The 22,843-nt window shown below is 42.6% G+C and overlaps 2 protein-coding genes across 2 annotated transcripts in view; both read right to left on the bottom strand.

The window, feature by feature from the left end:
* arhgef19 (Rho guanine nucleotide exchange factor (GEF) 19) overlaps window positions 1-320 on the bottom strand; it is a 41,170-nt gene extending 40,850 nt beyond the window's left edge. Inside the window, exon 1 of the mRNA XM_071348261.1 lies at window positions 209-320. The gene's annotated coding sequence lies outside the window, so the exon portion shown is untranslated. The remainder of the gene's footprint in view (window positions 1-208) is intronic.
* Window positions 321-1,035: 715 nt separating this feature from the next.
* ano11 (anoctamin 11) lies at window positions 1,036-22,838 on the bottom strand. The gene is made up of 9 exons (XM_071348269.1): window positions 21,317-22,838; window positions 20,962-21,100; window positions 20,339-20,873; window positions 20,119-20,198; window positions 17,951-18,045; window positions 6,204-6,302; window positions 5,921-6,023; window positions 4,492-4,595; window positions 1,036-4,407 (listed from the first exon to the last, which is right to left on the bottom strand). The coding sequence occupies exons 7-9, from the start codon at window positions 5,923-5,925 to the stop codon at window positions 4,178-4,180; spliced, it is 339 nt and encodes a 112-aa protein (XP_071204370.1). The 5' UTR covers window positions 5,926-6,023; window positions 6,204-6,302; window positions 17,951-18,045; window positions 20,119-20,198; window positions 20,339-20,873; window positions 20,962-21,100; window positions 21,317-22,838; the 3' UTR covers window positions 1,036-4,177.
* Window positions 22,839-22,843: the final 5 nt, after the last annotated feature.

Consider the following 22,843-nt stretch of genomic DNA (forward strand, 5'->3'; position numbering starts at 1 on the left):
GATAGGCAAAGATTAGCAAGCTTCAAATGATCACAGGTACAAAATAACATACACAGGTAGTAGATAAGGGGGTAGGACAGAACAAGTAATGAATAGAAAGACGGACAGGGCACAGTATTAGGAGAGAATGCAAAAGGCACAGGTTAAATAGAGGAGCAAGTAGAAAGCAAACAATGACAGAGAGACAGACAGTCAGTTCCTTGCATACCTCGAAAGTGATGATGAAGCCTAACCTTACAGCCAGGAGTTCCCAGTAAACCAGAGTGTAATTTCCATTGCTGTCCCTAAAGGCTTTATATCTACAGGCAACACATTCATGGTTGTCAACAACAGGTCAGGATTGTCAACATCACCAATTCTGCCCTCTACTGGAAAGACTTGAGATGAAATGTAAAACATGCTAAACAAGGGAGTTTGACTTGCATGGGGGTTTGGTATAAATATCCTAATATAAGCATTTGTTGGCAGTGGCTAGTCTAACAAAACTAAAGTGTGGATTGCAGTCACTCATTTTCCATAGACCGCTGTCAAGCTACGGAATCACATATCTAAACATTTCAAGGAACTATGCCTTAAAGTATATACAACAGCTAAACTATATCTACTATAGTGTGTTCCAGTGTGTATTTATGATCACTATTACCTGCACATGGGATGGCTGGTGTAGCTGGGCGGAGCATAGGCCAGAGTGAAATTAACATATCCGTTCAGATTGTTGTCAAACTTGTACTGGTAAAGCAGTCGTGGTAAGAAACCTGGTGTGAAGGCAATCAAGAAAGCCTGAAAGGGGTAGATTGACATACAAAATAATTTTAGATGGTACAGTAAATTAAAATGAACAGAAATGATAAAAACACGACATAATAATATTATAATCCTTTCAATATACTGCTTAAAAGGACATTACAAAATGTAACTTTATCAAGATGTTTTCAGACCAAATATTTCCAGACCAATTTTGGAATTGAAAGAAATACAGAACACTGGTGATGAGGTCATCACTACGCGACTCACATTGATTTTTTTAATTTGACCTTTATTTATACAGGTTTTTCTCACTGAGATAACATCTCTTTTCCAAGAGAGACCTGATCCAATAGCAGCAGGGGGAACAACGTTTCAGACAAAACAACTTACATACACTAAAACAACAGCAAACAAAACTATAAACACACATACAGTACAACAAAAACATTTTACGTTAAAAACACAAAAGTCTTTACTAAAAACAGCTGGCCTAAAAACAATTACACTCTTCTATGATATATACATCGATCAAGTATTTAAACTCCACCAATGATACTAGATCATCACATTTTTAAATGTTCAGGAGAGAATTCCAGGACCACGGAGCTAAGTAACTAAAACTATTTCTACCATGACCTGTTCTAATTTTTGGTACTGTTAGAAGCAAATCAGAATGGGACCGTAATCAATATTTATTTACCGACCTGACTAAAAAAGAACAGAGATAAAATGGCATTTTACCCAATATGGCCTTATAAATCAGTGTATACCAGTGTTTAAGCCTACGCAAGGTCAATGACGACCAGCCAACAGCGCTGTAGAGATCACAATGATGTGTTAGACGTTTTTGATTTGTAATGAACCTGAGGGCTGCATGATACACTGAATCAGGGTAGTGGTTGAGGCATAAATATATATATATTATATATATATAATATATATAAATATATATTTATAAACTAGAGCATGACCAGTAACTGCTTATAAACTAGAGCATGACCAGTAACATTCCACAACATTTTAACCTTTGCACTAACACAGCATGGTCCACGGTGTCAAAAGCCTTCGACAAATCAATAAAGACACACACACAATGTAACTTCTTATCAAGAGCACAGTGGATGTCATTTAAAACCTTCAATGTTGCTGAAACAGTGTTGTGGCCAGACCTAAAACCTGATTGCATTCCATTTAAGATGTTGTTGTCTTGGAAGTAGGCCTTTAGCTGCCTACTAACTAAAGGACTCCAGTACCTTTGACAGTACAGATAATTTTGATATGGGTCGATAGTTGTCAAGTAGCGAAGGATCTCCACCTTTCAGGAGAGGCAGTACAAAAGCAGATTTCCATAACTTGGGGATTTCCTTAACATCAAGTGTGAGGTTAAAAATACATGTTAAGGGGGAGCAATGATGTCTGCAGCTAGGTGTAGGAAACAGATTTTTCCCATCAATTTCTTTCAGGGCTTTACACACTTCTGAAACAGAAAAGGATGAAAATGAGAACCTGGTGAAGGAGTGCACAGGGGTGTCAGGTAAATTCATAGGGGGCTCAATTATACCTTTGACCTTTTCAAATAAAGTGCCTGCATCTAAAAAAGGCTGATTCAGGGCTTTCAGAATGGAGGTTCTCTCAGTTACAATCTGTGTGTCTACCAACAACTGTTTGGAAAGCTGTGTATCTTTTTGCACTCCAAACCCTTCACTACTTGCCAAAATTTGGATGGATTATTTAAACTATGTGAAGTAGATTTCAGATAGTGGTCTGTTTTCAATTTACGGATCATAGCCACACCCATATTTCGAAGACGTTTAAAATCCATCCAATCATCTGCCAAACCAGTCCCTCTTGCTTTAACCAACATAGCATTTCGTTCCCTTATGATTTTTGTAAGTTCCTTAGTAAACCAAGGGTTCTCTCTGCCCTTAATCCTGAATTTAAAAAAAAGGGGCCTATTGCATACATCCTGGAATGTGTTGTGGAAGTAAGAAAAGGCTAGTTCAACACCAGGGATCAATTCCATTCCATGCTAGATACAGCATGTAAAAAACCTTGAATATCAAACTGCTTCCAGTTTCTTTTCGTAATAACAGGTGGAGATTTTAGGAATTTTACGATCTCTCACACATGCAATAGCAGAGTGATCACTTATGTAATTTGCAAAAATACCAGAAGCATTAAAACGATGAGGAGTATTGGTTAAGATCAAACCAATCAAAGATTTCAGAGGATATTTTATACTCAACCTCGTTACACTGTTGACAATCTTAGTGAGATTATAGGTATTGCATAGAATATTGAGTTGATCAGAGCTAGATGTTAACCAGTCCTGATTCAGATCACCCATCAGGACAAACTCAGAATTTACATTCTGTGATAACAATTCGAAAGTACAATCCAGAGAGCCAACAGTAACAGATGGAAGTCTATAACAACAAGATACAACAATATTTAAAGATGAGCCAAGATTTAGGTTCAAAGACAGATATTCAAATTGCTTAGGTTTAGTAACAGAAGTCAGAACGACCACCGAGAACTTGTCTTTTGCGTATACAGCAACACCACCAGCCTTAGATGTATGATCTGTACGAAAAACATTGTAACCATTTATGCCAATATTTCTGTCTGTAATAGATTTTTTAAGCCAGGTTTCAGAAAGCATAAATACATCAGGGTCGGCAGTTTTTATCCATATTTTCACAAAAATCAAGCTTCAGCAGAAGACTTCATTTGCAAAAACTTCAGGCCACTCTGACTACTTAATTCAGCAGGGGTAAGAATGTCAGGACCTGGGTTAGACTGCACATTTCCAGACAATAGAAGCAGCAAGATAATGACAAGTCTAGATCGAGGGTTACAACATTTGGATTGACAGACAGCACTTGAAGGAGAATCCATAGTCACCAGTCTTTAACACCACATATTTCAGGAGATGTGTGAAGTCCAGAGACATGGTTAAGTACCAAGAGAACAGTCCTGACATGTAAGAGCAAGAGTCCCATTTCTCCCATATTGTTTGGGAGAAATGTGCATAGTTCTCACATGCATTTCCGGAGCAAGCGTGGGGTTTCTCACAATACTCGAGGGAGAAACAATCATATATTTCCTCATTGACAGTGCAACGGGCTCGAAAAGTATCGGTAACATTGTAAAAGCCAAGGGTAGACACCAGCAAAATGAACAACAGCATCATGTTTGTTTATTGCCCTAAAAGTCACTAATCAAATAGTCCAACCGCTGATCAATAAAACGAGAGAGAGAGAGTGGCAAGGGCACCTGTACAAGAATGGGAGAGACTGACCAGGGCAGGCGGGGAGAAGGCAGACAGACAGGCAGAGAGATCAGTTCTCTGGCCAACAGCGCACATGGATCACATTGTATCGACGTGAAATGGAACCGGTCCAGCAGTTAGCAGTACAGTGATTCTCCCTCAGTCTGGGTCGCACAGAATGATGATGACGGATAATGATGATGACGGAGAGGTCTCCAGGATGTTGAACCACACGCCGATGTTCTGCGCACGCTCAGCCACGGGCCTCCTGTACTCGCACACAAACTTGTGGGCGTCCAGGCGCATCTCGGCCCAGTTGTTGAGCAGGGCAAAGAGCGGCGCCAGGAGGAACGCCGTCACAAAGATGGTGATGAAGCCAAACTGGAGCACTGTGGGACAGATGGAGAATGTCAGAGGTTAGCCACCTTACCGAGGAGGGTGAAATGAGGGGTACTCTTCAAACAGGCCCTTACACTCCACCAGTTGATAGTCCTCCTCCCACCGCCGAGGCTCCTGGGATGCCTGTGTTCCGCACACCTTATTCAGCGCCCTCTTCTGTTGCCATGCCTTCACCTTACTGAGGAGAGGAGGACAGGAAGAGAAGAGGACAGGAGAGGAGAGAATGAGAGAAGAGGGGTGTAAGAACAATCAAATTGAGAGGGATTTCTCAGCACCTACAGCAGACAGCACCACCAATATAGCTGAAAGCATTGTTCAGCACCGACAGCACCACCACTATAGCTGACAGCATTGTTCAGCACCTACAGCACCACCACTATAGCTGAGAGCATTGTTCAGCACCTACAGCACCACCACTATAGCTTAGAACATTGTTCAGCACTTACAACACCACCACTACAGTTGAGAGCATTGTTCAGCACCTACAGCACCACCACTATAGCTGGATAAAGGATGACAGAATCAGTGAGGGGCGAATCCTACACTTAAGTCTAATTTCACTTAGTAATCCAATTATGTCAATGTTAGGATAAGTGAAAATTCGACCTAAGTGGAAACTAGAATTTAATAGTAGGAGAGTCAGGGAGGAAACCTACGGGATGACAAACTCCTGAACATTACTGTTTCCCCACCATGATGATGAAGAGCTGCTCAGCCAGTTCAATGAGACAACCCCCTGGACCACACACACACAAAGTAGAGAGACAAAAATAAATCCACCCAACATAAATATTCTGGTAACGTGAAAAGGTCTGTATGTGTTCTGTGTATGCAAATATGGGTTGTCATTTCTGAAAACATCTTCATTTCTCATACCAAGCAAGGTACCATAGTGTCCAGGATAACCCACAAACCTGCCATTGGAATAGATACAACTGGTTGGTCTATTTCAGGAGTGTCAAACCAGCCAGATACCAGTAGCATCATCCAATAATAAACAGTACCTTCCATTCTCACCTTCCCTTGGAAAAATGCCACATAGAAGGGAGAGGAGTAGAAGTTGACAAACTGGAACACAAACACCTTGAAGGTAAACGCGTCTTCATACTGGGTCTATGTTCTGTGCATCTCTGTCCAAACATCCAAAAACCAATCAAATCAATCCGTAAAAAATCTTTCAACAAATCTTAATCCATGAGAGAAAGGTAAAGACCTTTGAGGGTAAGATTATACATGAAATGCACAAAATGTAACAAAATGTATCTGCTGTACTGTAATGGCATTTGAATCTTGGACAATACACCTTCACTTTCAATATACTGCTAAGTGTTTAAATAGTCTTCACACTTATTTGATAGACAACGTTTTCTCTTTGAGGCCACTGTGATAGACGCAGACGCTTAATCAAAGCCCAAGGAAGTAGATTTCCCTGTAGGTAGATGTATTGATTGGTAGTGTATTGGCTGAGGCAGACAGGGATGTGGCTGAGGTCTGTGTTCTTACCCCATTTAGTGAGCTGCAGTCCCAACGCAGTATAAACCTGCCCCATCAGCAGAATCAGGGCCAGATTCACCAAACTGCTGGAGATATTGGCAATGTTCCCTGCCTGAGGGAACACACACACACACGCACACACAGCAAACTTGAGCTAATGTATCAATCTGAGCTAACGTATCTGCTGGCATTAGCTAAATGGAGGATGTCACCCGTTGTCAGGTGTTTTGAAGGGTTTTCTGATCCAGTGTCAGCAGCTTTATTCATCAGAGCAGAGTGTATTGTACTGTACCTGAGTGTGCAGCACAACGCCGCCTGTGCGGTACATCATCACACTCACTATCCCACGGTACATGATCACTGTCACCAGGAAGATCATCACCACACGCAACTGGGGACAGACAAGGGTAGACAGAGGAAAGAGGAGTGAGGTGAATAAGATTAACATTAGTCCAACTACACCTTATCCACATTCAAATACAGTTCACTAAAATGGCATCCTTTCTGTATCACTAGGGTGCAACGTTTTCCCTGACTGTGTGGCCTGGCTAGGAACAACTTCGGGCTTTCTGCATTAGTCTATAAGGAGGGTTTTTGAATGTTAACTGGTCAGGTCACATGATATTTTTGTTTTGTTTATTTATTTATTTCACCTTTATTTAACCAGGTAGGCAAGTTGAGAACAAGTTCTCATTTACAATTGCGACCTGGCCAAGATAAAGCAAAGCAGTTCGACACATACAACAACACAGAGTTACACATGGAGTAAAACAAACATACAGTCAATAATGCAGTAGAAAAATAAGTCTATATACAATGTGAGCAAATGAGGTAAAGGCAAAAAAAGGCCATGGTGGCGAAGTAAATACAATATAGCAAGTAAAACAATGGAATGGTAGATTTGCAGTGGAAGAATGTGCAAAGTAGAAATATAAATAATGGGGTGCAAAGGAGCTAAATAAATAAATAAATACAGTAGGGGAAGAGGTAGTTGTTTGGGCTAAATTATAGATGGGCTATGTACAGGTGCAGTAATCTGTGAGCTGCTCTGACAGCTGGTGCTTAAAGCTAGTGAGGGAGATAAGTGTTTCCAGTTTCAGAGATGTTTGTAGTTCGTTCCAGTCATTGGCAGCAGAGAACTGGAAGGAGAGGCGGCCAAAGGAGGAGTTGGTTTTGGGGATGACCAGAGAGATATACCTGCTGGAGCGCGTGCTACAGGTGGGTGCTGCTATGGTGACCAGCGAGCTGAGATAAGGGGGGACTTTACCTAGCAGGGTCTTGTAGATGACCTGGAGCCAGTGGGTTTGGCGACGAGTATGAAGCGAGGGCCAGCCAACGAGAGCGTACAGGTCGCAGTGGTGGGTAGTATATGGGGCTTTGGTGACAAAACGGATGGCACTGTGATAGACTGCATCCAATTTATTGAGTAGGGTATTGGAGGCTATTTTGTAAATGTCATCGCCGAAGTCGAGGATCGGTAGGATGGTCAGTTTTACGAGGGTATGTTTGGCAGCATGAGTGAAGGATGCTTTGTTGCAAAATAGGAAGCCAATTCTAGATTTAACTTTGGATTGGAGATGCTTAATGTGAGTCTGGAAGGAGAGTTTACAGTCTAACCAGACACCTAGGTATTTGTAATTGTCCACATGTTCTAAGTCAGAACCGTCCAGAGTAGTGATGCTGGATGGGCGGGCAGCGATCGGTTGAAGAGCATGCATTTAGTTTTACTTGCATTTAAGAGCAGTTGGAGGCCACGGAAGGAGAGTTGTATGGTATTGAAGCTCGTCTGTAGGTTAGTTAACACCGTGTCCAAAGAAGGGCCAGAAGTATACAGAATGGTGTCGTCTGCGTAGAGGTGGATCAGAGAATCACCAGCAGCAAGAGCGACATCATTGATGTATACAGAGAAAAGAGTCGGCCAGAGAATTGAACCCTGTGGCACCCCCTTAGACTGCCAGAGGTCCGGACAACAGGCCCTCCGATTTGACACACTGAACTCTATCTGAGAAGTAGTTGGTGAACCAGGCGAGGCAGTAGTTTGAGAAACCAAGTCTGATGAGAAAGCCTTGGCCAGGTCGTTGAATACGGCTGCACAGTATTATTTTATCGATGGCGGTTATGATATCGTTTAGGACCTTGAGCGTGGCTGAGGTGCACCCATGACCAGCTCGGAAACCAGATTGCATAGCGGAGAAGGTACGGTGGGATTCGAAATGGTCGGTGATCTGTTTGTTAACTTGGCTTTCGAAGACCTTAGAAAGGCAGGGTAGAATAGATATAGGTCTGTAACAGTTTGGGTGTAGAGTGTCTCCCCCTTTGAAGTAGCGGCAGCGTTCCAATCTTTGGGGATCTTAGACGATACGAAAGAGAGGTTGAACAGGCTAGTAATGGGGTTGCAACAATTACGGCAGATCATTTCAGAAAGAGAAGGTCCAGGTTGTCTAGCCCAGCTGATTTGTATGGGTCCAGATTTTGCAACTCTTTCAGAACATCAGCTATCTGGATTTGGGTGAAGGAGAAATGGGGGAGGTTTGGGCAAGTTGCTGTGGGGGGGGCAGGGCTGTTGACTGGGGTAGGGGTAGCCAGGTGGAAAGCATGGCCAGCCGTAGAAAAATGCTTATTGAAATTCTCAATTATCGTGGATTTATCGGTGGTGACAGTGTTTCCTAGCCTCAGTGCAGTGGGCAGCTGGGAGGAGGTGCTCTTATTCTCCATGGACTTCAGTGTCCCAGAACTGTTTGGAGTTTGTGCTACAGGATGCACATTTCTGTTTGAAAAAGCTAGCCTTTGCGTTCCTAACTGCCTGTGTATATTGGTTCCTAACTTCCCTGAAAAGCTGAATATCACGGGGGCTATTCGATGCTAATGCAGTACGCCACAGGATGTTTTTGTGCTGGTCAAGGGCAGTCAGGTCTGGAGTGAACCAAGGGCTATATCTGTTCCTGGTATAATGTTTTTTAATGGGGCATGCTTATTTAAGATGGTGAGGAAAGCACTTTTAAAGAATAACCAGGCATCCTGCTCGCTGAAGTGTTTTAGGGAGCGTTTGACAGTGATGAGGGGTGGTCGCTTGACCGCAGACCCATTACGGACACAGGCAATGAGGCAGTGATCACTGAGATCCTGGTTGAAGACAGCAGAGGTGTATTTAGAGGGCAGGTTGGTCAGGATGATATCTATGAGGGTGCCCGTGTTTACAGATTTGGGGTTGTACCTGGTAGGTTCATTGATAATTTGTGTGAGATTGAGGGCATCTAGCTTAGACTGTAGGACAGCCGGGGTGTTAAGCATGTCCCAGTTTAGGTCACCTAACAGTACGAGCTTTGAAGATAGATGGGGGGCAATCAATTCACATATGGTGTCCAGGGCACAGCTGGGGACAGAAGGTGGTCTATAACAAGCGGCAACAGTGAGAGACTTGTTTCTGCAAAGGTGGATTTTTAGAAGTAGAAGCTCGAATTGTTTGGGCACAGACCTGAATAGTATGACAGAACTCTGCAGGCTGTCATTGCAGTAGATTGCAATTCCACCCCCTTTGGCAGTTCTATCTTGTCGGAAAGTGTTATAGTTAGGGATGGAAATTTCAGCATTTTTGGTGGCCTTTCTAAGCCAGGATTCAGACACGGCTAGGACATCCGGGTTGGCAGAGTGTGCTAAAGCAGTGAGTAAAACAAACTTAGGGAGGAGGCTTCTAATGTTAACATGCATGAAACCAAGGCTTTTATGGTTACAGAAATCAACAAATGAGAGCGCCTGGGGAATGGGAGTGGAGCTAGGCACTGCAGGGCCTGGATTAACCTCTACATCACCAGAGGAACAGAGGAGGAGTAGGATAAGGGTACGGCTAAAAGCTATAAGGACTGGTCGTCTAGTGCGTTCAGAACAGAGAGTAAAGGGAACAGGTTTCTGGGCGTGGAAGAATAGATTCAAGGCATAATGTACAGACAAGGGTATGGTAGGATGTGAATACAGTGGAGGTAAACCTAGGCATTGCGTGACGATGAGAGAGGTTGTGTCTCTAGAGACATAATTTAGAACATGTGAGATCACCGCATGTGTGGGAGGTGAAACAAAAGGGCTAGCTAAGGCATATTAGGCAGGGCTGGAGTCTCTACAGTGAAATAAGACAATAATCACTAACCAAAACAGCAATGGACAAGACATATTGACATTGGGGAGAGGCATGCGTAGCCGACTGATCATAGGGACCAGTTGGAGGCTAGGCGAGCATGAGACACGGCGATTCAGACAGCTAGCGGGCCGGGGATAGCAGAAGGGGGACGTCGCGACGGAAGAAAGTCTGTTGTAGCTCCCTCGGACGGTTACGTCGGCAGACCAGTCGTGTTGAATTGGCAGGGCTCCGTGTATCAAATCAAATTTATTTATATAGCCCTTCTTACATCAGCTGATATCTCAAAGTGCTGTACAGAAACCCAGCCTAAAAGCCCAAACAGCAAGCAATACAGGTGTAGAAGCACGGTGGCTAGGAAAAACTCCCTAGAAAGGCCAAAACCTAGGAAGAAACCTAGAGAGGAACCAGGCTATGAGGGGTGGCCTGTACTCTTCTGGCTGTGCCGGGTGGAGATTATAACAGAACATGGCCAAGATGTTCAAATGTTCATAAATGACCGGCATGGTCAAATAATAATAATCACAGTACCTCAGGAGTAAATGTCAGCACATCAGGAGTAAATGTCAGTTGGCTTTTCATAGCCGATCATTGAGAGTATCTCTACCGCTCCTGCTGTCTCTAGAGAGTTGAAAACAGCAGGTCTGGGACAGGTAGCACGTCCGGTGAACAGGTCAGGGTTCCATAGCCGCAGGCAGAACAGTTGAAACTGGAACAGCATCACGTCCAGGTGGACTGGGGACAGCAAGGAGTCATCATGCCGGGTAGTCCTGAGGCATGGTTCTAGGGCTCAGGTCCTCCGAGAGAGAGAAAGAAAGAATTAGAGAGAGCATACCTAAATTCACACAGGACACCGGATAAGACAGGAGAAGTACTCCAGATACAACAGACTGACCCTAGCCCCCCGACAACATAAACTACTGCAGCATAAATACTGGAGGATGAGACAGGAGGGGTCAGGAGACACTGTGGCCCCATCCGATGATACACCCGGACAGAGCCAAACAGGCAGGATATAACCCCGCCCACTTTGCCAAAGCACATCCCCACACCACTAGAGGGATATCTTCAACCACCAACTTACCATCCTGAGACAAGGCCGAGTATAGCCCATAAAGATCTCCGCCACGGCACAACCCAAGGGGGGGCGCCAACCCAGAAAGGAAGATCACGTCAGTGACTCAACCCACTCAAGTGACGCACCCCTCCTAGGGACGGCATGGAAGAGCACCAATAAGCCAGTGACTCAGCCCCTGTAATAGGGTTAGAGGCAGAGAATCCCAGTGGAGAGAGGGGAACCAGGCAGTAAAAGGGTCCAGGCCAATTGGCAAAATAGGTATTGTAGCCCAAGAAATTGGCTGATGGTCCTCTTCAGCTAGCAGTCCGATATGCTCTAGACAGCTAGCGGGCCGCGGCTAGCGGATGGGCCTTCAGGGAACGTCGCGACGGAGGAGCCTGTTGACACCCCTCGGGCGGATTACGTCGGCAGACCAGTCGTGGTGGAATCGGCAGGGCTCCATGTCGGCAGTAAAAGGGGTCCGGGCCAATTGGCAAAATATGCATTGTAGCCCAAGGAGTGGCTGATGGACCTCTTAAGCTAGCCGGGGGCTGGGCCTAGCACGAGGCTAGTTCCAGGCTCACTGGTGCTTGCTTCGGGACAGAGACGTTAGCCAGGTGGGTAGCCACACGGATAGCAGCTAGGTAGCTGCGATGATCCAGGTGAAAAGGTTCAGAGCTTGCGGTAGGAAACCGGAGATGGAGAAAGAGCAGTCCGGTAAGCTCTGGGTTGAAACATGCTGTGCAGACTAGCAGGAGTTGACCAGGCTAAGGTTAGCTGATGACCGCTAACCGCTGAGCTCTGTTTTTACAGTATGTATGGTAACACATCACAGAATTACAAAAGTATAGAAATTGAAATGAATGAAAGTCCTTTAATGAATTGGCTCTAATCCAGACCCCCTCCTCTTGGAAGTCCATGCAGTCCCAGTGGTGAACCAGGGTAGCCATCTTGCGTTTTCAGTACTCCAGGAAGGTGACTGCCCAGAACGACATGAACACACTGAAGTAGACTGTCTAGGGGTGGTCAAACAGTTAGCCCACCTGCCAACACAGACACACCACATGTATTTACATTTTTTATTTTACCAGGTAAGTTGATTGAGAACACATTCTAATTTAAAGCAACAACCCGTGGAATAGTTACAGAGGAGAGGAGGGCAGATGAATGAGCCGATTGGAAGCTGGGGATGATTAGGTGATTAGGTCAGATTGGGAATTTAGCCAGGACACCGGGGTTAACACCCCTACTCTTATGATAAGTGCCATGGGATCTTTAGTGACCACAGAGACGGCACCCTACACACAACGGCATGCCATCTATGGATTTATTAGTAGTGGAACGGCTAAGCTAAAATATCCATAACGATTGTTCATTAATGTGATAAAAGCAACACATTTGGCATAGAGGTGAATGTATGTATTCTGAAAAGATTTAGATAAGCACATCAGACAGTCACTCATACCTTGTTACTTCCTATTAAATATAGCTTGTTTGAGTTGGATTGATGCATCTGAACATTAGGAGCTTACTTCCTAAACTGGATTACATCAAAATCTGGGCTATGCAGATGAATCCGGACATTCTGGTATTGACTGAAACTTGGATCTCTGGGGACATTCTGAACTCTGATATTTTATATTGAGTGTTATAATGTGTTCAGAGCTGACAAACATTTCGCTGTCTCTATACTGAAAACCATTTCCCTTCCCCAAATAGTTTTGCTGCTATATTTAAGCCTTTGTCTGGGGAAAAATCTAACTGTTATAGGGGTCTAACATCCTCCCACCGCTAACCTTTATGCACTCGAGGAGTTAACTAGTTTATTAAATCAGAAGTTATTACCTTGGGTGACCTAAATTATGATTGTCTGTCTGAAGCCAGAAAATCCCAATCTAAACGATGTGTAATTATCTAAACCTAACCCAGCTGGTGACTAAGCCTACACTGCCCAACCCTAAAGATCCTTCAAAGTCAACTCTGATTGATCTTATCCTAACGAATACACCAGAGAATTATGTTTCTACTGGTGTCTTCACCCAAGACATTAGTGATTATTACCCAGTTGTTTGTGTCAGAGATGTGAGAATACAAAAAAACTAAGCCTTGTCACATCAAAGAGGAACTTTAAAAACTTCAGTGAACAGGCTTTTTTACATTATCTTTATTTTATTGACCTTGATTGTATTTCCTATCCCTGAACCTGATTTATCTTTGAGCCTTTTTGCAGATGTCTTCAATACTATTTTTGGATAATCATGCTCCCTTCAAAAAATGGAGGGTTAAATGTAGATCGAATGACTGGTACACTTCGGAATTATCAGAAGTCATTCATAAAAGAGACGATGCTTGGGTCAAGGTCAGGAACACAAGCTTAGGCCTGGACTGGCATGCTTTAAGCAACTGAGGAGTCATTGTGTAAGAAAAATCTAAAAGTCTAAAATCTGATTATGTAACCGGTCTTTCGGATTGTAATGGGAACCCTGCTAAATTCAGGAAAACTGTCAAATTCCTGATGGGTTCTACTTCCTCCTCTCTGCCACAACAAATTAGTTGGCATAATTACGAAAAGAATGCAATCAATTGAGGTATTTAATCACCATTTTATTTCAGCGGCATCCATCTATGTAAGAACTTCTAAGCTTATTCACAATGATAGTAGGTCCCAAAAAGTGGTACACTATCTTCACTATTTAAACACCATCCGTCAATTTGTTAAAAATTGTAAACTTAATCTATATGCGGATGATACTATTATGTATGCTTTTGCCCCGACTGTTGATCGGGATGTGTCAAAACTACAGTCTGTCATGCCTGCTCTCGCTGTTCCCCTCTGCAGGCTCCTCAGCATTACGCACTCCTGCCACCATCATTTCGCACACCTGCCTTTCCAAGTCACGCGCATCAGCGTATTATTGGACTCAATCACCTGTTTATTACCTCCCCTATATGTCAGTTCCCCATCTCTGTTCCCCGCTGCTGCATTGATTGTCGAATGTCGTTGTTTTGCCCGTGTACTGACACTGTGCCTGTCTTGTTTGTTCTCCATTAAATGTTGACTCCCCGTACCTGCTTCTTGTCTCTGGCGTTGGTCCTTACACGGTCAGATTTTATAGCTATGCAGGAATCCCTTTTTGATTTAAAACTTGTGCTTAAAAACCTCTTGACACTACAGGGGGTGCTGTTTCAACTTGGACATTTATCGTTCCCAAATTAAACTGCCTCGTACTCAATTCTTGCTCGTACAATATGCATATTATTATTACTATTGGATAGAAAACAATCTCTAGTTTCTAAAACCGTTTGAATTATGTCTGTGGGTGAACCAGAACTCTTTCTGCAGCGAAATTCATGACAGGAACTGCGAAGGTCTGAAAACGAGGCTCTGTTCTCAGATCAGTTTAAAGCTCTGTATGTATCCTATGGGTCGACATGAACTGCACCCGCCTTCCCCTGGATGTCAGTAACCAATGAGAAGTGGAATGGAGTGTCTACGTAGTTCTCAGAGCTTATAAAAGGCCAAGGAACGAAGGGAGCTCTCTTTTCGTCGTCCGTCATTGCGCAAAGCAAGACCTCAGAATGGCATTTTGAAACGCTCAGTTATCGGCCTTAGCTATATCCGTCTGTAATTTAATTCGATATAGGTGTTAGAAACATCATAACGAAGTTATTTTAAACTGAGTTATATCAGTTTATGCGAGTATATTGCTATTTCCGGAATTTCCTTAGTATTGCGTTTTGGGGATTTGGGCATGTTGTGGCCACATAGCTATTGTTAGCTGCTAATTCCGAAGTTGAAGACGACGTTTTACAACCAAGCAACGATTATTTTGGACAAAGGACACCTTGCCCAAGATTCTGATGGAAGCTCGTCCAAAAGTAAGAGCTATTTATGATGTTATTCCGTATTTATGTGGAAAAATGTAAACGGATTTGTCCGCCATTATTGCGGCACTAGTCTGGCTGTAACGCACACTGTATGTCTAGTAACGTTAATTTTAAAAATCTAACTCAGCGGTTGCATTAATAACTAATGCATCTTTCATTTGCTGTCCTACCTGTATTTTTTTGTCAATCTAATCGATAAATAATCGTAAACTTAGGTGCCTTTCCAAGATGGCGCCGGCCAGAATGCATGACCTGTTGCCACTGATCACATTGTATAACCACGATTTGTGCTGCTAAATATGCACATTTTCGAACAAAACCTATATGCATTGTGTAATATGATGTTACAGGACTGTCATCTGACGAAGTATATCAAGGTTAGTCAAAAATTATATATATTTTGCTGTATTGTTACGATCGCTAACCTGTGCTGCTGGTAAATTGCTTGTGTTTCTGGCTATTGTGCTAAGCTAATATAATGCTATATTGTGTTTTCGCTGTAAAACACTTAAAAAATCTGACATATTGGCTGGATTCACAAGATGTTGGGCTTTCATTTGCTGTACGCTGTGTATTTTTTAGAAATGTTTTAAGATGAGTAATTAGCAGTGGTGGGCCGTCAGGGCCTGCAAGGCCTTCTCTGCTGGCCTAAACATCATCAGAATATAATTTTTTTTTTTTAAATATATTTTCCCACAAATATGTATTAAATTATTCCCCAGAGTAAGAGTTATACTCTTCATTTCATAGCTTTCCTCTTGGTTGCACTGCTTCCAGCCCCAGGTTGAGATTTGGAGGGCTGGTCTTTATGTTAGATCTTTTATCCAATCATATTCAGCCATCATGTGTTGCCAGGGGTCTAAAATCTGCCCTCAGGCCTTCAGAATCAACAGTGCGGGCGCTTGTAGCTTATAGTGAATGGAAATTAAAATTGTCAACCAATCAGCTTTAGAGTTGGCTATTGTACGCCTGCTGGCTGGCTCCAGTGTTACACAGGAGCCAGCTAGCAGGCGTAGTGCGTGCACGTCTTTTGATTGGATTACCAATATTGAGAGGCAGGTCCTATGGGCAGGTCTATGCAGATCTAGGAAACTGAATTTGATAAACGAATTAATTCGCGTTCTACTAAGCTGTTTTTTCAACCCACAATGGCGGAAGGAGGAGAAGATATCGATTTGGTCGAGGATATAATTATAACGCCATTCTCAAGACGAACTTTTCAAGAAAAGTTAGACATTGTAAGGAGAGGTCGCCCGACGCCACAAAGCCTGTCACAGGCGGGAAAGGGGTTCGTTCGCTCGCCACTTTCAAAGTTTCAACTACGAGCGCTGTCAATGGCTCACAGGCTCCGAGAAGCACTGCAAACTGTACTGCTGGGAATGCCTATTATTTGCAAGTGATCGATTTGGTGTTTGGAGCCACACTGGCTTTGCAAACTTGAGTTGTCTGTTAAACACTGTTTACCCAAAAATGTCAATTTGTCAATTTCAAGGTGACGCAACGCCTGGTTATACTGCGTTTCTGTCTAAATGTATAGTGTCTAGAGCCATGGCATCATAATGATGGTAATAAGAGGTGGATTAATTCGGGTGGGACTGTGTAGTACCTCACTGAAGGCCTAGGCCCCAGGCCCACGGCACGCCACTGGTAATTAGGTATTGACGTTGGTCTCTGTAATTATTCTGGCAGCTTCTGCACTATTTCAGATTGCAGCTGCAATGTAGAACTGTGATTTATACCTGAAATATGCACATTTTTCTAAAAAAACATATGCTATACAATAAATATGTTATCAGACTGACATCTTATGAAGTTGTTTCTTGGTTAGTGGCTATTTATATCTTTATTTGGTCGAATTAGTGATGGCTACTGATGGAGTAAAAAACTTGTGGAGTAAAAAAAGTGGTGTCTTTTGCTAACGTGGTTAGCTAATAGATTTACATATTGTGTCTTCCCTGTAAAACATTTTAAAAATCAGAAATGATGGCTGGATTCACAAGATGTGTATCTTTCATCTGGTGTCTTGGACTTGTGATTTAATGATATTTAGATGCTAGTATTTACTTGTGACGCTATGCTAGGCTATGCTAGTCAGCTTTTTTACTGTGGGGGATGCTCCCGGATCCGGGTTTGGGAGGAATTAGAGGTTAATACAGGCAAAACAAAATACATGTTGTTTTCAAACTCTCGTAAGAATGTTAAAGATGAACTACATTACTACTAGTCATTAGATGGTTCTCCAATCGAACGTGTTTCTGTAAATATAAATACTATAGGCATTTGGATTGATATGGATTTGACATTTAAAAAACAGATGAGCTGGTTAAGAAGCTAAGATTTAAAGTAGTTATTTTTCTACAGAAACAGATTGTGCCTTTCTCTAAGTAGTAGGAAGCAGATTATTCAGTCAACCTTTTTATCTGTTCTTGATTATGGTGATATTATTTATTAAAAGGGCAGCTGCTTAAACCTTTGGATGCCATCTACCATAGTGCCCTTGGTTTTGTTGACAGGTGACAGTTTTGAACCTCATCACTGCATCCTGTATCAAAAGGTTGGCTGGACTTCGCTAAAGACCCATAGATCTCTACATTACTCCCTTTTTGTTTACTAGGCCCTACTTCATAAATTCTGTCTTATCTAACTTTGCTGTTGAAGTATAGACACCAGAGTTGCGTAACCAGTTCACAGGATTGGATAACTCGAGGTTCCTTGGGTCTCCACCGAGCTAGGTAGATCTGCTTTTAGTTTTAATGCACCGTATTCCTGGAACAAAATTCTAAATACATTTCATCTTGATGTTCTGGTTCCGTTTGGGCAATTTAGAGTATTGATTGGGACTCATTTGTGGAGGAATGTAACTGTTTTTCTGGGTGATTTGATGTTTTATATATAGTTATAGTTTGGGCATATACAGGGCACATTTGTAAAGGAGACCTAGGTCTAAATATAAACAGTACAGTACCTTAGCCATGGGGCAGATCTCAGACAAGTTCCAGGGCTTGCAGGTCTTACAGAGGACACATCAGGTAGCTGTTCCCACTGCTACAGATCTCCTTGCTGTGGACAGTCAGGTACAGAATCACATACACAATTCACCACTCAAAAGTAGTGAAATGAGTGCGATATCAGACACATTTGAATTATTATTATCCCTTGATTGCTTGCTACAGAGTACATCACCAGAGTCTCTCTGGCTTTTATACAGTACAGTGATTGATATTACTAATCCACAATGAACATGAAGAGTTACACTAATGTCTTTGGGCCTGTAAGAGACTCAATGCTTTTCTTCCTTCGCTATGTTATTGGATCTTTAGAATCCCTATCTTTATCTTCTTATGGCTGCAGGGGCAGTATTGAGTAGCTTGGATGATAGGTGCACAGAGGTGCCCAGAGTAAACGGCCTGCTCCTCAGTCATAGATGCTAAAATATGCATAGTATTATTAGTAGTGGATAGAAAACACTCTGAAGTTTCTAAAACTGTTTGAATTATGTCTGAGTATAACAGAACTCATATGGCAGGCAAAAACCTGAGAAAAAATCCAAACAGGAATTGGGAATTCTGAGGCTGGTCGATTTTCAACCAAGATCCTATTGAAATCACAGCGAGATATGGATGAGTTTTCACTTCCTACGGCTTCCACTAGATGTCAACAGTCTGTAGAACCTTGTCTGATGCCTCTACTGTGAAGTGGGGCCGAAGGAGAGGGGAATTAGTCAGGTCTACCATGACCTGACCATGCTTTGACCATGCGCGTTCACATGAGAGGGAGCTCTGTTCCATCGCTCATCTTAAGTCAATGTAATTCTCCGGTTGGAACGTTATTCAAGATTTATGTTAAACATTCTAAAGTTTGATTCAATACATCGTTTGACATGTTTCTACTGACTGTTATGGAACTTTTGGACATTTCGTCTGCTTTTAGTGAACGCGCTTCCTGACTTTGGATTTGTTTACCAAACACGATAACAAAAATAGCTATTTGGACATAAATGATGGACATTACCGAACAAAACGAACATTTCTTGTGGAAGTGGGAGTCCTGGGAGTGCATTCCGACGAAAATCAGCAAAGGTAAGTGAAGATTTATAATGCTTTTTATGAGTTTTGTTGGCGGGTAACTGTATGGCTTCCTTTTGTGGCTGTTTTCAGATTATTTAATATTGTGTTTTGCCATAAAGCTTTTTGAAATCTGACACAGCGGTTGCATTAAGAACAAGTGTATCTTTAATTCTATGTAAAACATGTATCTTTCATCAAAGTTTATGATGAGTATTTCTGTTATTTGACGTGGCTCTCTGCAATTTCTCCGGATATTTTGTAGGCATTTCTGAACATGGCACCAATGTAAACTGAGGTTTTTGGATATAAATATGAACTTAATCGAACAAGACATATATGTATTGTGTAACATGAAGTCCTATGAGTGTCATCTGATGAAGATCATCAAAGGTTAGTGATTAATTTTATCTCTATTTGTGCTTTTTGCGACTCTTTGGCTGGAAAAATGGCTGAATTTTTCGTTGAGTTGGTGGTGACCTAACATAATCGTTTGTGGTGCTTCGCTGAAAAGCCTATTTGAAAATCGGACACTTTGGTGGGATTAACAACAAGATTACCTTTAAAATGGTATAAAATACCATTTTAATTATTTTAATTAAATACCATTTTAATTATTATTTAATTTTAATTATGAGATTTCTGTTGTTTGAATTTGGCGCCCTGCACTTTCACTGGCTGTTGTCATATCATCCCGTTTACGGGATTGCAGCCATAAGAAGTTAACCATACAGGAAAATGGTCCAATTCACTCACATATCAAGAGAACATCCCCGGTCATTCCTACTGCCTCTGATCTGGAGGACTCACTAAACACAAATGCTTCGTTTGTAAATAATGTACGTGTGTTGTAGTGTGCCCCTGGCTATCAGTAAATGTAAAAAATAAAAAAAAATAAAAAATGTGCTGTCCGATTTGCTTACTATAAGCAATTTGAAATGATTTATACTATATTTAAAACTAAATCATTTTAGACTTTTACTCAAGTAGTATTTTTCTGGGTGACTTTTACTTGAGTCATTTTCTATGAAGGTATCTTTACATTTACTCAAGTATGACAATTGGGTACCTTTTACACCACTGGCCTGCATCCCAGTCGACCGCTTTAAACACCTTTTGGAGTTCATGCCCCATTGAATTGAGGCTGTTCTGAGGGAAAAAGGGGGGTTGCAACTCAATATTAGGAAGGTGTTCTTAATGTTTTGTACGCTCTGGGTGTATATCTGGGGTACGTCCATCGTTACACAACACATGGGTAAAGATATAAAAAAGTAAATGGATGCACTCACTATACGGTGTCTCTGTCTGTTAGTGAAGTAGGTGTCATGGTCCTCAAAGCCAAGGAACCTGAGAAGGGACAAACAGAGCCAGGTTAAACCTGTAGTCATTCGCACACATACAGTAACAGACAGCTCTATAAGGATCAGCACGCAATGTGGCTCAACTAAAGTTTGAGGATCCTCAATCAAAACCTATATTAGGAAGTTTCCGGGATGATTTATTTTTATTTTATTTAACTAGGAAAGTCAGCGAAGAACAAATTCTTATTCTTAATGACGGCCTACACCGGCCAAACCCAGGCAAATTGTGAGCCGCCCTATGGGATTCCCAATCACGCCCGGTTGTGATACAGCCTGGATTCGAACCAGGGTGTTTGTAGTGACGCCTCTAGCACTGAGATGCAGTGCCTTAGACCGCTGACTTGCGAAAGGCACAAGTGTAGTAGTCCAGTGGCCTGCTGGGCACGGACTCAGCCATGATGTTGGGAATGCATAGCTTCCGAAGGATCCAGTCAGATGTATAGAAGTCTGGGTTTGGTTGAGCCTGAGACACAAAAACAATGTTCTTCATAACACACCATGGTATTGGGATTACCGTATTCTATACTACTGTATTTGGCACTAGCACTGACCTGTAGGGGCGCTCTTAGAATGAGCTCCTCTGCGTAATAAACCAACACATCCCAGGGGGTTTGTGATAATGGATGGATTTTCAGATAATGGATGGTTTCAGATAATGGATGGATTTTTTTCCTCGCTCGCTGTCTTCTCCTAATGCCAAAAAATCATTACAGAACAGTCACAAAATAATGATTTATTTAGTACAGTATGCCACATAAGCATTATTAGACTGACCATAGAACTGTCAGCATTAAGGAACAATTGTCCTCTCTACGGTAACATGCAAATATAATGTTATTGGGAAAGTAGGAACACTAGATCTAACTACTTGTTGAGCTAGGTGATCTAGTGTACATCATATGTTACCTTTTCCAGCAGCAGGCCGGCAATCTGCAGGTTTTGGGTGAATTTGTCCCGCCATCGAGCCAGCTGAGTCTTTTCTCCATTCAGACCTGCTTCTCTCCTCCTCTGGCCCTCTCCCGACCTCCCCAACTGCTGTTCTCCAATCTCCCCCTCTTTTGGGAGCGACGCTTTCTCCGTTTCACCTCCCACACTAGAACAAAGTCTGATTCAGGTTCAGCCAGACAAAGCCACAGGTTAGAATTTGATTGGTGGCATTGTCTTTATACTGTCTGTTACAAAGGATCTGGACCAACTCAGTGGGCTTGTGGTTAGTGTTCACCCTGAGATTGGAAGGTTGGGAGTTTGATCTCCGGACGAGTCATACCAAAGACTGCAAAAATGGGATCCAATGCATCTCTGCTTAGCACTCAGCATTAAGGAGATAGATTAGGGTTAATGAAGAGGAAGAACGGATTTGGTATTCCAGCAAGAGATGGAGTGGAGCAGGGAAAGGAAATTATAATACTACCTCAGTGGAGAGGGGGCTAGGAATGGGAGGGAAGAATGTGTGGATCTGCAGTAATCTCTGCCTTCTCTCCTCTCTCTCTGCATCATTCTCTCCTCCCTCCACAGGGACAGAGCCGAACAAAGTGGTATACCGTAATCCTCCCAGCCAAAAAGAAGCAGAGTTTTTCTCCATCCCTTTCAGCAGAGGAAGCATGCACATGCCCTTACACCAGTAAATAATGTAACACCTACTCAGTAAGATTTTAAAGGGTAGGGTGAGGACCAGCATTATCTTAGGGGTGGTGAATGCTGTAGGGCATATGAGAAGGGAGGGGAGTTTTCTGATCTTCCTGTCGGAGTGTACTGCCCCAGTCTTCATTAATACACACAATGTGTGTATTGGTTCTCGCACTGGCACATACTCATGAATAATGAATTATTTCCATTAGAAGAAGGCCAGCCCCTTCAGATTGGCCACACCTCTCTCACAGCCAAGTCACGTATCAGTATTGCCAAATGTGCCAATACACCAATACATAGATATGATCTAAACATAAGGGACCAGGGTGGGGCTTTGTTAGTTGGTTTGGGATAGATTCTTCATGCCCCAAAACTGCAGAGATGTTCTGATTCAGAACACACGTGCTTCTTGGTTTTTGTTTTCCATCTGCTGCTTTTCATCTCTACCCCTCCCCCATTACCGCAGTCACAACATAGGGAGAGAGAGAGGTGGAAGGGGGTGGGGGTAGTGTGAAATATTAACAATCGCTAGAGAGGGGTTATAAAGCTGAGCTTCTAGGAAGCTTCTAGATTTGAGAAGGGGATGGGAGGAGGATGGGGAGAGGGGGAGACAGTGTCAATGCCAGTCATGCTGGGACTCCTGCTTTTACAAGAGGAGGAACGACAGATCCTTTGTGCTCATTAAAACATGACACCAACCACTAGCCAAGAATGAGGAAACTAGCCAAAGCTTGCACAGTACAACTGCATTCTAAAAGTGATGCATGCATTCTCATGTGTCAGAAGGAGCTCCTTGTTTCCAGT

Source organism: Salvelinus alpinus, chromosome 17 (genome assembly GCF_045679555.1).
Source record: "Salvelinus alpinus chromosome 17, SLU_Salpinus.1, whole genome shotgun sequence".
Taxonomy (NCBI): Eukaryota; Metazoa; Chordata; class Actinopteri; order Salmoniformes; family Salmonidae; genus Salvelinus; species Salvelinus alpinus.

Coding starts and splice junctions, on each gene's coding strand:
- ano11 (XM_071348269.1), bottom strand. Junction 4,408..4,491: donor GGACTATCAACTGGTGGAGT/GTAAGGGCCTGT, acceptor TCTGTCCCACAG/TGCTCCAGTTTGGCTTCATC.